At 33.2% G+C, this 14,958-nt stretch overlaps 1 protein-coding gene across 1 annotated transcript in view; it reads right to left on the bottom strand.

Annotated features, from left to right (window-relative positions):
* The window catches only part of LOC110029928 (anthranilate O-methyltransferase 1-like), an 8,817-nt gene extending 2,707 nt beyond the window's left edge, over window positions 1-6,110 (bottom strand). The window contains exons 1-3 of the mRNA XM_020732422.1: window positions 5,941-6,110; window positions 5,354-5,753; window positions 186-454 (exon numbers count right to left, since the gene is read on the bottom strand). Of these exons, the coding sequence (XP_020588081.1) occupies window positions 186-454; window positions 5,354-5,753; window positions 5,941-6,015 (744 nt within the window). The 5' untranslated portion in view covers window positions 6,016-6,110. The remainder of the gene's footprint in view (window positions 1-185; window positions 455-5,353; window positions 5,754-5,940) is intronic.
* Window positions 6,111-14,958: the final 8,848 nt, after the last annotated feature.

Genomic DNA, 14,958 nt, shown 5'->3' with positions numbered 1-14,958 from the left:
TTTTTATTGTTTTCTTCTTGATAAGAATAGTATTGTATTTGGAAAGAAAGTGGAGTTACAATAAAGCTTGGCTATATTTCGAAACAAATATAAAAGAAAAGTGAATTACTTGGAAATAAGCACAAAAGAAAATGTGAACAATGTGTGAAATTCCAAAAAAAAAAATTAATAAAATATATATCTACCTCAGAAACCATAGTATTTAAAGCCTCAGCAAGAAGTCCCCATAAATGCAATAGTTCACCGGAAGCTTGACAATCTCTTCTTCCCAAAATAGATAAGATCATGCTCCCTCCATAAATAAGCTCCTTGGAACGAGATTTAAGGAAATCCAAGAAATCTGTTTTAAATTGTTTTAAATACAAATGGTATACGATTGAAGAGTTTTTATCGATATATATGTCTGGTCTATTCAAAAGGTCAGAGCCTTCTTCTTTGAGCCCTCTAGGTACCTAACATCATCTTATGTTAATTTACAGAAATAGAATGTAACTATTGCAAATCACATGAATGAAATTTCACTACAGGAAAGAGCACTAAAATCGACAGAAAAAACAATGACTTTTTAAATGTCAAAAAAATTGTTCTAATTACGGACGGTTTTGTGATTGTTTTTAATCTTCATTATCTGTGACAACATAACTACAATATATGTACTGTCACTTATCAATGATATTTTGTTTTCAAACTTTTTTAATTATAAAGTTATAAGGAAATATTAAATGATGGCTATAGTTCGTCGGTTAACTTCGAACTTGCCATTTAGCAGCGTCTTAATCGCACATACTGGACCGACCATCAATACTAGTGTTAATAACTCACACAGTAAAAGTCTTATAGGCTGTCAAAACTAATCATATATCCCGCCCGAAATCACATCTCTCCTGGTCTTGCCCTATTAGCCTCTTATCTTTTCTACCCGAAGCCATCACATGTCCCTCTTTGCTTCTTTCAAAACCATCACTCTCATCCTCGAAACCATCGCGATACATTCAGAATATGTGCTAGTTAGGAATGCAGCAGGGAGAGCGCGACTTCTAGTGACCTTAAATTCCCATTTTTCTCCTCCTTCCGCTCCTCTGCTACCCAAAACGGCCGAGGAAGGTAACTTTTTATCTTCATTTTATTTTTATTTTTGTTTACTTTGAAGAATGCATTTAGGGTTTAATAACTAAGAGGTATGCCAAATAGTTTCCTATTTCAGGCAGATTACATCAGGGACTGGCTTTAAGCACATATGTTTTTTTTTTTGCTTTACTTATAGATGCTCTTACTATACATTTACAGGAGGATGCACCTTGGTGTATCCTCCTGTAAATGTGCTTTTCGCTGATGATATCCTTATTGCGGATAAGACTAAAGAAAGAGTTTAGGAAGAACTTAAATTATGGTGGACGATATTGGAGTCTAAAGTCCTTCGTTTGAGTAGGTCTAGAACTTAATACTTAAAATATAATTTTAATAGCAGTAGCTTTAGTGGCAAAGTTATAACTACGGGTGATCAAATCAATAAAATGGCTTGAACATTCTAGATATCTCTGATATCTTATTCAGAGTGATAATGGTTATAGAAGAGGGTGTGATTAATTAGTAGATTTCAAGTTGGTTGGTTGAAGTGGAAAAATGCATCCGGTAAACATGAAAAATTTTATAAGATGGTAATAAGACTTGCAATGTTCTATGACGCAGAATGTTGACCATTAGATTAAGGGATTGTTCGGTTGAAAGTAGGATTTAGTTTGAATGAGTTTTAATAAATCTTGTAAATTTGGAATTATCAAATCTTGAGTTATGTGCCAAATTTGGAATAGAATATAGTTTGAAAAATAATAATCGTTTGGAAATTGATTCTAAGTTTGACTCGCACATGAAACTCGAGTTGAAACAAACATGCCAAGCCAAAATACAACTAAAAAATTTGGATCAAATTTATTTGAAATCTGCATATCAACTTTATTTAGAACCTACATCATCTTGGTTCGAAATTGGATCGGTTAACAATTTAATATGTTAGTTCCGTCGAAGATTATTACATGGTCGAGTATTGACTCTTAATTGATTAAGACATCTCTATCTAATAGTGTATGTCATTGTATCTACATCAGCTCGTTCATAGATATAATTATTTTATGTTTTGTCTCCAAGTGAAAAGCCAATCGTGAACGCTATATGGATCATTGGCTTTACACTTGTAGAGAAAATGTGAATGAAATATACTTGTGAATAAGTTGATGCAGTCATGGCGACAAACAAGACTAGAGATAAAATATTGATAAATGTTTGTCAATTATCGATCCTTGGCAGCTCTAACAGCTTCAACAGGTTGTTAACATTCTAATTTCGAGCTTGCTATTATCGGCTCTAAAAAATCATAACCAAAATTAAGATCAGTCAATTTTCAAGTGATAATTGTTGTTTTGTGTTAAGAAAAAGTAATTCTTATGGTTTATTTGGACTTTTTGACGTCTCTTTCTAATTTGTTTGCAATAGTAGCTATTTCAATCTCATCACTGACACATTTGTTTTGCATTTTGTTTTCAATTGTAAAGCCAATCATAAAACTCAACATTCTCAGCGCTGCATCCCCTTACGCGATTGACTGAATACTTGAAAATATGTTCTTAAAATAAAATATTTCACAAGATGTAAGAGTTTTCACTACATCATCCAGTGCAAAGTCAATTTCCAAAGCTAGAATGAGAACTCTATTCAAAATCTATTTTGTCGGTTCCAAGATGAAAATTCACATCAAAATCTAAATTCTATTACCACAATTCTCATTTTGACAATACAAATTAGATTTTAAAGTAAATTTTCCTTTTGAAACTGATGACTTAAATTTTGATGTGAATTTTCATTTTAATTGTGGAAATTTGATTTTGCACTTAAGTATGTAGTGAAAATTCTTATATTTTATGAAATATCTCCTTCTAATAACATATTATTCGTTGTGCAATCAATTGTGTATGTGGTTTGCGGCGATGAGTATGCTTAGTGTTATGATTGGCTTTCTATTTGGAAAATAAAGTACAAAAGAAATAAATTCATGCAAGGTTTAGTGTAATAATAATGAAAAACAATATTAGATTTGAAAATTAGATCTACTACCAGCTACATTGTTTGATATTTTAGTAATATTAGGTCCGTCAAAAAGCATTATTGGTCGAACATTGATTCTCAATTGATTATGATGGTTCCCTCTAATATTGTATGCCACTGTATGTACACTAGCCTTCACACAGAAATTTTTGTCATATTGTATCTCCGAGTGAAGAGCCAATAAGAAATCTATGCATCCTAATAAAAAATCTATGCATCCTCATCCTCTTAACTTTTTTTAAAACATCATATAAAAGTGGTATAGTAAGAGTTGGCTTTACACTTGTAGAGACAATGTGAAAAAATTATACTCATGAAAAAGTTGTTGTAGCTAGAAAGACATATAAGATTAGAGAAAAATATGGATAAATGTTCGTAAATAATTGTTCTTCGTTAGCCCTAAAGTTTTAATTTCAAAGCTATCTACAACATTCTCTCCTTCTAAAATGCATTGCTTATTGTCAGGTTTTATCACCTTTGTTACCAAATCAACCAGTAGATCTACTAAAATAATTAAATACAATATATTCTGCTGACTAGATTTTATAATGTGATTCTCATGTTTGAAGGTACACATGGATATTCGTATATTGAGATCATGGATGTACAACAGACTTCATCTGCATAGTAAATGGGTCACCCAAGAGTTATTGAATGGGGTCGAAGAATTTGTGATAGCTACTTCTTAATTATCAGTTTACTTATCTGAGGTTGGGTGTCGCTGTCCATATTTGAAACAAAGAAATCAGGCACTCATAAAACCTGACCAAGTGAAATATGATTTAAACCTTCAGGAATTTCAACGAGATTACTGGATTTGAACTTCACATGAGGAGGTTCATCCTATAACATTCAACTCCCCCTTCGACGAGTTATGATCCTCCACTTGGATTTGACTCAAGAAGATTTGAAGAAATGATCTTTGATGGAACAAGACATCATTATGCGAGTCAAGTGCATCGGGAAGAGACATAAATTCTGAGGGTCAGAAGTTTTATGATTTATTGAATGCTGCTCAAAAGCAAGAAATTGTTGTTAACAAGCTCATTAAGCTCAAAACAAAATATTCCCTCACTTACTCCAACGAAGAACAATTTGTGAGTGTCTCTAATCACTAAAATTTACGAGTGAGCATGCTTCGAATTTGAGTCGTTGTGTTTATGTGGGTGCTGAAAGAATTTTGGAATGAAATGTCATGACTACCATATTTTTTTTAAAAATTTGATGCCAACTGCATTTAGCTATTTGTTGAGCGAAGTCCTTGATCCATTGATTGAAATGAGTTTATTCTTTGGAGAGTTATGTGCATCTCGTTTTAAGCTTGACGACGTACACAAGCTAGAAGCAAACATTTCTGTAAAATTTTGCAAGTTTGTGAGAATATTTCTGCTTAGTTTCTTCAACTCGATGAAGCATCTTCACATACATTTACCCCACAAGACATTAATTGGTGATCCAGTACAGATCCGCTGGATGTATCCATTTGAGAGGTAATTACATTTGGACTAGATAGTTAGTCACTAACTTATAAAGAATATTGGTAATTTATACTGAACTACATTTATTTTTTAGATTTTTGAATAAACTGAAGAGAATTATGAAGATCAAGCCCATCCATAAGAATCAATATGTGAAGCATATTTACTGAAGAGACAGTCACACTCGACTCCTACTATGTCACGGAAGAAGAGTCTACTAAAGAGTCGTTGGGTTTGGTTCCACCATTGACCCTTTTTATTTTCCAGCAGTTAGGTGAAGCATAGGGGAGGTGCACATTATGTTACCTTAATGATCAAAAACTTCGAGCAGTGACACTTTATATTCTTCTCAATTACAACAGATCATAACCCTTTATTGAGTAAAACATTTTTCATTATAATTTTTAAGTCATTTATCTGAAAAGTGTCATGATTAACTATTTCAATGATATTTCAATGCATGAACAGTTTATTCGTGGATTTGATAAAATTAGTTGGAAACGATGACACGAGCAGAGAGATATTTGATGTATTCCATATATATTTGAAGACCTAAAATATCATTTTATTTTTTAGTACTGCAGACCCAAAAAACCAATCTGATTTGTAAAACCAAGCTGAGACAAGGCATATAAACAATTTGATGTATTCCATATATATCTTCTTACCAATTCTAAATATATTGCACTTGTCATGTATTATTTGTTTTTGGCATCTCCATTGAACTGAAAGCTTACATTAGCCAAATGAAATCCAATCGATATATGAAGAAGATATAGATAGCCACATGAGGCGGTAGGAAGAGTAGAAAAGGTGTACACTCTTTGAAGGAAATAACCTGCCATAAAACGAACCTGGCGATCCAACAACATAGAATGGCACATACTCATCCCCTTTCTCTTCTCTAATTTTCTTCTGATGTTGCACTGACAATTGAAACATATTGTTGAAGTCATTGCTAGGAAGATCATTAAGAAAAAATTGAATCTCAGGCTTTTGCTGGCTCAAGCTACAGCAATGCTCATCCACAGCATTGGTGATCTGAGAGAGCACAAGTAATGTGTTGGGACCAGAGGAGCATCCTAAGTCGGCCGCAACAAGCTTTTCTGGGAGACTTTTACATATTTCTCTTACGGCTTCTTCCATTAATGGTTTTGTCATAATCACTGCCTTCTCCTAACAATCACTAGAAAGTAAGTTGATGAAAATATAATCATTCGCACAAATTAAACAGCACTTTCAATTACCAAACAACTCAATAAATGATCAGCTCATGATGAAACATTTAACATTAAGGACAAAAAATTGAGTTAAAATTAAGTATATGAAATATAGTAGCAGATAAATCAAAGGGCATATATACTGGAACCCTGGAGTTTTTAGCGTAGCTGTTCTCTCCGTCACCTCCCATCATTGGAAAAACCTGCTCAACATTCATGGCTATAAACTCCTTTTGATAAAACTCGCCTGCACAATCTGCACGGTTATGTTAAAAACGATACAAAGTTATCCTTCTACTCTTATGTTTGAAAATAATTCATATATATTTTGTGTGATGGCTTTCTGAAGATTAAGTGAAGTCGAAAAAAAAAAAAAAGATGCGAGAAATTGAAAACTGTACCTGCTGCCACTTAAGAGTTCCCTTCAACAGTACAGAATTTATAGCATATAATTTAAAAAATATATTTTAATTTAAGTTTCTGATATATTTAAATGATTAATTAAATTTGAAAATTTTTAAAGCTCGAAATATAAAATGGCCAAATTTTGAGTGCAGGCTGCATCATTAAATGCTTGTTTATATTCAATAAATAGCCTCTATAAAACGAAGCAGGCAACTCTTTACTAGTTAGAGTTATAATTAAGCTTACTTAAAATTATTTATAACTCGAACAAAAAAATGGTTTTAAATAAGTTAAATAAATCTAGAAAGTATTTTTTATCTTATAAACCTGATTAAAAATTTAACAAATTTAAATAGTATAAAACCCAGGCTCATGAATAAGTCGATTAAACAATCCACCGACAATTTAGTGAGCTTTTAAGGCTTGTGTTCGACGCATTGCTTTGAGCTCTTTCTTTATTTTTTCTTTTATTTGAAGTTTAGAACATAATGTCAAGAACAAAAACTCTCACATTGGCTAGGTGTAGGGCCAAAAAGTAGTATTTAAGTCCTGAGCTGTCCACCACCCTAAAGAGCTTTTTTTGGGAGGTGACAAGTGATATCAAAGCAGATTACTGTCTGTCAGGTGTGTGGACTCTCCATGAGCCAGTAGGACTCTCGGTGGTACTGATCCGTGATGAGAGCATCACGTGTTTGGATGGAAGAGAATGTCACGGACCAAAAGTCCCACATCGGCTACTTGTATGACCGAAAAACAACATTTTAAGTCTTGGGCTGCCCACCACACGTAAGAGTTTTTTTGGGATTTGAAAAACAGCCCTTTTAGCTCATGTTTTTGAAAATGTAAGCTTGCTGTTTTATTAATATTATATTTTTTATTTTTTACTGGAATGCGAATGTCACGAGGCTTTATTTTTTTTTTTGTTTTGTTTTGGCCAATGTTTGAGCTTGAGCTCGATGTCCCAGAGATATTATTTTATATTCCAAATAACAAATTTAATATTGAGAGTTGACAGTGAAGGCGTGATCTTCTAAAATGAAATTTTAAGAGTAAAATAAAATTAGTAGATAATGCATGGTATTTTATATGAAAAAACTATAAAAATTAAAAATCCTCTCAACTAATTTTATTAGAATAATTTTAATTAGATGTAGATATGATTTTCTAGAATTACTAAGAAAATGGCAGTATAATATTTATAAAATCTTCATTTGCACTACAAGGAGGACTCCTAACGTAGAGCTATATTCGGAGTTCACTCATATGCGGACACGTGGCTTCGAGAAAATGTGCACGTTTTCCTGTTATCAGACCCAATAACACAGAAGAATATTCCTACTGTGTTATTCCGTATTATTCAGGTGTTACTGTGTTATTATAACACCGGAAATATTCCCAGAACACAATAACACACAAATACCAACACAATAACACATGAATAATGCGGAATAACATGAGAGGATCGTTCCCTTAAACTAAAATGATTTTTTTTTCCTGTCACGTCCACGTGTCCACATATGAGCAAACTCCGAACGTAAGTGTATATTAAATTTTGGTTGCATGCCATGTCCATCCATATTTTGACATGGTATATCAGTTTTTTAATGCATGTGAAAAGTCAGCTGATGAAGTGGTGTGTCTATCCACTTCGAATAATAATATAATATAACAATACAATAATCAAATAAGTGTTATTTTATGAAAAATACATGAAAAAACTTTACTAAATATAATTCAAATAACAATTATTATATAAAAAAATGGATATGAATTACGTAATGTTCAAAGTAGCTACGCATCCCTTGAGAATTGACGTTTTATTTTGCGATTAGGATTCTCTAATTCTACTCAAATAATTTGACAAACACCATAGAAATTATGATCTGATTGGGACAGCTACAGACAGTTGTGAAATTATTTTTAGAAAAGGCTGCCATTAGGAACAAAATCAGTGCTTACCGTGCTGCAATTATTTTTCAAGAAAAAGATTGTCATGCCTTTATATACATATTAGTTGTAAGAATAATTCAAGTAAAAGGAAAAAAAAAACAAAATTTCAATAGTTAAAACAAGTTAAAAAGTCCATTATTGCACAGCATCAAGTGTGATACATACATCACTTAACACATGATGATGTGATAATAAAAATTATAATCACAATAAGTAGTGTTATTAGAACATTATTCTTCATGTCTAAATGATCAAATCTTTGAAGAATTTTTTTTTTTATTGGAGTTTCTCTCTAGGCATGATCATAATCTGAAGTTCTTCACCATCATCAACCAACCTAAAAATTTTGTAGTCGTCAAGTGTTCCAAGCATTTTATTTCTAGGAAAACTATAGAATCTCCTTTGATAGCTAGCTAGCTTCTCCTATTGACGTATACTCAAGACATTGCATGCCATAGTTGCAGCACATAACTCTAGAATCATCTGAAATACTTGAACTCATATTTCATGCGGTCATGAGGATGCAAAGTTTAACACTTCATCGAAAAATTGGAGTGTATGTGCGATAGAAAGAGTACATATATACGGAAGCATGGCCTATTGGATGACTTGGAAGTTGATCCGGAATCCTTGATGGCACTATGTGACAGCTAGACTTTAATATTATTGGTCATAATTCCATTTCATCATGCTCATAACAAGCACATTGATGTGAGGTAGCACTTTTTTTTATACTTGATTGATGATGACAATGTTATGTTGGGAAAAGTAGATACAAAAGAGAATCCAACAAACATGCTCATGAAAATACTATCAGTCCATAAGTTCATATAATGCAGGAGTTGGGTGAACAACTGAGCTCAGGACTGATTGCTCCAGTTTGGTATTTTGAAGAACTAGGCGAGGCTTAATCCCATTAGGAGAGGGCGTAAGTAGGTAACCATCTTGATGCAGCTGAATTGGAGTTTATTGCTCGTTTGATCATCTCTTACTTATCTGGAAGTAAGAGATGAGTTGGAGATTGTAATATTTATAACATTTTTTTAAATTAGGGATAATTTTATCTTTTAGTTTTATTTCCCTAATTAGGGTTGTGAATTTAGCTTAAAAATTGTTAATCGTTTGATGATTGATTCAAATTTTGGCTTGGATTGAGATTGGTTCAAAATAAATAAGTCGAGCAATGAGTGACACACCTAAAAATGTGTAATTTTTAATGATATTACACTTTATAGGAAGAAATTTTGCATGTTTTTTGTTTCAGGTACAAGAAATAGAGTTTTGAAGAAAAATGAGCGAAAATGGAGCAAACTGTGGTCAATGGAGCAAAGAAGCAAAAAGTGAATTGGTTCCTAAGCGTCAACTTCTGGCACCTAAGTGTCAGATCCTGTACATGAAACTAGAGAGTCCGGCTTCATGGCTTCAGTAACTGGTGCTTAGGCGTCAGACAGTTATTTCAAGCTTCTAGATAGCTGGCGCCTAGGCGTCAGAATCGATTTTTCTTAAAATTCAATGTATTTGGACGAATTTTGAAGGGACATCTGAAGTGACTCTTAGGGATTTTGAGGATTATGTTAAATGAGGCTTGGTGTCTCTTTAAATAGGAGGAAGAGATGAAAAATGGAGGGGAGAGTGTGCGAGAGTGAATGTGTGGGTGTGTGTGTGCATGTGTGTGTAAGGGAGGAAGTGTCTTTTGGAGTATTGGTGACTTTTGGGACTTTAGAGAGAAGCGTAAGAGATTGTTATTTGTTGTACAAGGAGGACGTGAATCTTTTGTAAAGATAAGTTTTGGACTCTTTTTGTATTTGCTTTGAATTATTGTAATATAGTTGTATGATTTCAATGTCATTTGCAATGAAGAATCCATGTGTTTCCTCCTTGCTTAGTGAGTAGTTTTTGTTTCCTTTTCCTCTTGTGATGAAGTAGTGGCATGTGTAGAAAAATTTGTTCTATGATAAAATAATTTTAATTTCTATGTGATGAGTAATATCTTCGTTGCTTCATTGACATAAAGTATTGGCCATAGGTTATGTTAAAATTTGCTGTAAATTAAGACTAAGACTCGAAAGAGCGATGACTTCACAACTTAAGTGCACTCACATTGTCCGATTTGTTATGGTGAAGTAATGGTGAAGTAGTTCAGGCGTGAAGTAGTTCAGGCGACGATGCAACTTTTATAGGAAATATACTTCATGATCTGCTTCTGTTAGGGGCTTCTAGAAGACAATTGATATAAGTGATTGTGTACCTTACCAGGAGTTGTAAGGCTTTTTAACTACCTTTGCATCTCTGCTAGTTGTGAACACCTAGTAGAATACTAAGCTTATAAATACACTCGGAAGAGGGTAGGTAAAATAAACATATGTTCCTTGTTAGCACAAAAATTATTACATAATTCTATCAATTCTTCTACTGGGTATGTCATTATCTTCATTTCAATAAGGAAGAGAGTTTAATTATATAAGAACTTTCCAAAATTTAACCAGTCCCCGTAGATTAGGTTTTTATTTAATTTAGTTAATTTTAATTTTAGAGTAAATTAGTGAATTTAGAAAAAAATCAAACTTTTCGAAAATTCCGAACTAAGATCTAATAGTAGTACACTAGAACTTAGCATAAGCGATTTCTTACCCCTCTTCTTTGTGGGATCGATACTATGGGTCTTAAAGAAAGTCTTAAATTACTTGAACGATATGTATATTTGCGTAAAACCCTAGTGTGTAAATTATAAATTAAATTCTAAACTCTATAATGTATTCATTTTGCACACTTGCCGCTTAAAGAAACTTGGTCAAGTTTTTTGCTATGAAACTAAAATAACTACTTGATTGAAGGGCGGGCCAACGAATCAAAATTTTCGGTCGAATTTTTTTTGAGTCGATGTTAAGCCAACCCCAGCTCGGCTTGAAATCGGATCGTTAATAGCTTATGCTTGTGAATTTTGCGAATTTAGCTCGAAGATCGTTAATTGTTCAAAATATTGATTTGAATTTGGCTCGAGTCGAGATGAGATTGAAATAAACGAGTTGAGCTACGAGCTAAGGTTTTGGATTAAAATTTTTCGAGCTGGTTTTAAGCAGACCCCAACTCGTCTTGAAATCGGATCGTTAACAACCCTAACCCTAATCCTAGTCTATAAAAAGGTCTTAGAGTTCGTGAGAGTTATAGAAAGAAGTGCAAAAGTTGTAATCCATAGCTTTTTCTTCCTCTCAGTCCAGTGTTAGTGGAATCTCCCTCTCCGTGGACGTAAACAAACCATTTCAATGCCGAATCATCTAAATTATTCGTGTTTGATTGTTGTGTGAATTTCTTTATTTCCGGATCATTTTTGCATAACATTAACGAGTTATTGTTAATCCGCCAATCATTGAGTGATCTCTTAACATTTGTGTTCCATGCTTTGCTCTGAGCTCTTTCTTCTGAGGAATAAGCTTCACATTTGTTTCTTTCCTTAATTTTTCTCTAATTTAAAGAGTAAAGCATCAGCCCTTCTACATATTGCCTGTAATGTATATTCAGGATATATTTTTTTCTTATATTTCATTTCTTATTTAATGCAAAAATGAATGTCACGATGCTTTTTCTTTATTCTTTTTTATATTTTTTGACCAATGGTAGATAAGGCTCCAGCTAGATGACCCTAGAAATATTAATTTTTTATTTCAAATAATAAATTTAATATTGCAAGTTGAGAATAAAGATTTGAACGAGTAAAATAAAATAAGTAGATAATGCATGGTATTTTATATGAAAAAAAACATAAAGATAAAATATCCACGCATGTCATTTTACTAGAAAAATTTTAATTAGAAGTAGGTGTTTATTATAGAAGGTTAATTAACCTGCCTTGAATTCTGAAAAGATACGAATTACAAAGAAAATGGAAGGATTGTTTATAGAATGTAAATAATCTTCAGCAATGTTGGTTGCACAAGGAAAAAATATTCCATACGGACGGCGTATGCAGAGCTGTCCACCATTGATCAAATCAAAGTTGTATTTTAGTTGACCTATTTAAAAAAAAATGATAAAAGCTCTGATCAACAGTGTAGATTGGACGACACATGCATTTCTGCATACGCTGTACTTATGGAATAATTTTTCGTTGCACAAGAGGATCAGTGAAATTGTTTGTGTTCTTGTTAGAATCCTAGCATTTTTGCATACGCTATACGTATGGAATAATTTTTCAGTGAAATTGTTTGTGTTCTTGTTAAAATCCTAGTCCTATATATATATATATATTAAATTCTGGTTGCAAATGCCATACCCATCTATTTAGAAATTACGAGGTGATCTATTTGTCAAACACAAAATACATAAATTTTTTGATTTATGCATGTGGAAAGTCAGCTGGATTGAGAGATGTCTATCCACTTCGAATGATAATCTAATATATTACTGCAATAAGAAAATAAAAAAATAACTGATATTTTATGTAAAATAGATGAAAAAACTTTACTGAATATAGAGTAATCCCATGTGAACTGACAAAAAATTTAGGGGTCACATGTATTAATTTATCATTCTTTTCGCAATTAAAATTCATTAACTCTACTCAAATAATTGGACGAAAACGATGGAATTACAAAAACTTAAATCTCCATTATTAAACTACATCAAATCTAATACATCACTTAACATATAATAACACCATGATAAAAATCGGTAATGATATTACACAGCAAGTCTTCTAGAGATTGTTCTGAGATTGTTCTTTCAAAAACCTCTCCAAATATGTCACAGTATGAAGTGGATTCCTCATTATTATCAGCCTATCTATAAAATGTACAGTAGTCAAGTGTTTTGTTTCTGGGATACCTATAAAATCTCCTTTCATAGCTAGCTAGCTTCTCAACTTGAAGTACACTTGAAATATTGCATTTCATAGTTGTTGTACAAAACCCTAGAAGCATTTAAAATCTATGAACTCATATTCTTGCGAATGCAAAGTTGAATGCAAGATAGAAAAAATGGAGTAAATGTGCAACAGAACGGGCAGACAAATTAAAAAATAAGAGTCCATAATCAAGATGAGGAAATGCATAATCAACCATAATAAGAGGCGCATGACCCATAAAAAGAAGGAGAATTTGATTTTCTTTTAACATTTATTATCAAACTCATAAAGACCATCCATAAGATCCCCTAAAGTTTTATGACTCATCATAGGCCTCAAGAAAATAACACAAAGTAAATCAAAACGATACAACACAACATAATATTCAACAATTTGTAGGATTATATAAAATTGCACAATTTTGGGATCATTGATAAAACGAATAAAGACAAAGATGAAAATGAATCTCAAGCAAAAGAAAACGTCTAAAAGACACAACATAAATAACCAGGAATAGATGTTTCACTCATCAACTAAAGTATTTATAATGTGTTCCTTTTGTTGAACAATACCAGCAACAACTTCACTATTCTAAGACAAGTAATCCCCAACATCTTCAACATTCATTATTGACTAATTAACCAACCTTGAATTCGTAAGCCTCATGTGGAACATAAGCACGATCTATCTCTATCTATTAAATTAAATGTCATACTTTGAAGAATGTTGTCATGTATAATTGTGTGATGCAAATATTATCACTACCACTATTTTGACTTGTTTGCTAAATATGTATGTAGGCATGCCTCTTAAAATCAATCATTCTTCTTCCAAACACTAAAAGCACCCTCAATAACAACACCCAACGAGAAGTGCCACTTGTTAAATATCTCACTAAGTGAAATGTCTTCTCCTTAACATAGCTTTCGTAATGGCCTCAACCCATTCATCAAAAGTCGAGGCCGATGAATAGTCACATAATTACTAGTTTCTAGATCAATGAGTTTTTGGAGCTAAGGGTTTGAAGGGGAATTTCTCAGATTCGTTATGTATTTGAAGCTTCCCAACCTAGAAGGCCTCTCTCTAGCATTAAAATCCCTAATCCTTATATCTCTAACAACCAACCTAAGGGGATCGAAGAAAAGAGAAATATAAGTTTTTCCAAGAATCTTCACTTTCGTGACAGTTGATTTTGCGTTTCTTTCGCAGGATGAAGCTCTTCTCTGATAGAAGAGGTGGACCACTTTCTCCGTCTCCAAAGAAAGAAGAAGCTCTCCCTCTTAGGAGATTTAGATCTCTTTCCCCTTCTCCTATGGGTGAATGAAGCTCTCCCTATGAAAGGCGATGGTTGCTCTTCCTTCTTCTCCGAAGCAAGAAGAAACATCTCTCTTTTGAGATGTAGATCTCCTAATGAACACACCCTTACTCCCTTTCTTAGATCTCCGAAGGTCTTAAAGCTATAAAATTCTGAAGGGTGGCGTGACCACACACAAAACTAACGTGGTCATGTTGGTATCTTGGCTTGGCTACACCACTTTGGTGGCATAATTACATCATGTTTCGTCTTGAGCTCGGAAATGGGCCATTTGGTATCAAAACTAGGGTTCGGTAATCAGAGCATGGCAAGTATCAGAGCGCTACCTCGGAAGGACCTGAATAGATGGGAAATCTGAATAGATGGGAAATGATCTCTCACCATCAAAGAAGGCCCATGGACAAGTCTTAAAACCAGAATAACCCTTTGAATAACAGTCATCTACGAGCGATGCAAAGTGGTTTGAAACCTTATTTCTTACCCAATAATGCCCGCATGCAAGTCTTGTGACTTCAGTTGGTCGAGATCTCTAAACATTGAGATAAGTGTTAAACATGTCTCGAGCAAAAGCCAATCTCATCCCACAAAAAAATTTCATTAGTAGGGCAAAAATCTGTATTGATCCTGATTCCATGTCCATGGCACGTACTG

The sequence above is a fragment of the Phalaenopsis equestris genome, unplaced genomic scaffold, assembly GCF_001263595.1.
Source record: "Phalaenopsis equestris unplaced genomic scaffold, ASM126359v1 Scaffold000610, whole genome shotgun sequence".
Classification (NCBI taxonomy): Eukaryota; Viridiplantae; Streptophyta; class Magnoliopsida; order Asparagales; family Orchidaceae; genus Phalaenopsis; species Phalaenopsis equestris.
Note: the sequence above shows the minus strand (reverse complement) of the source record. Positions and strands in the feature narration are given on the sequence as shown.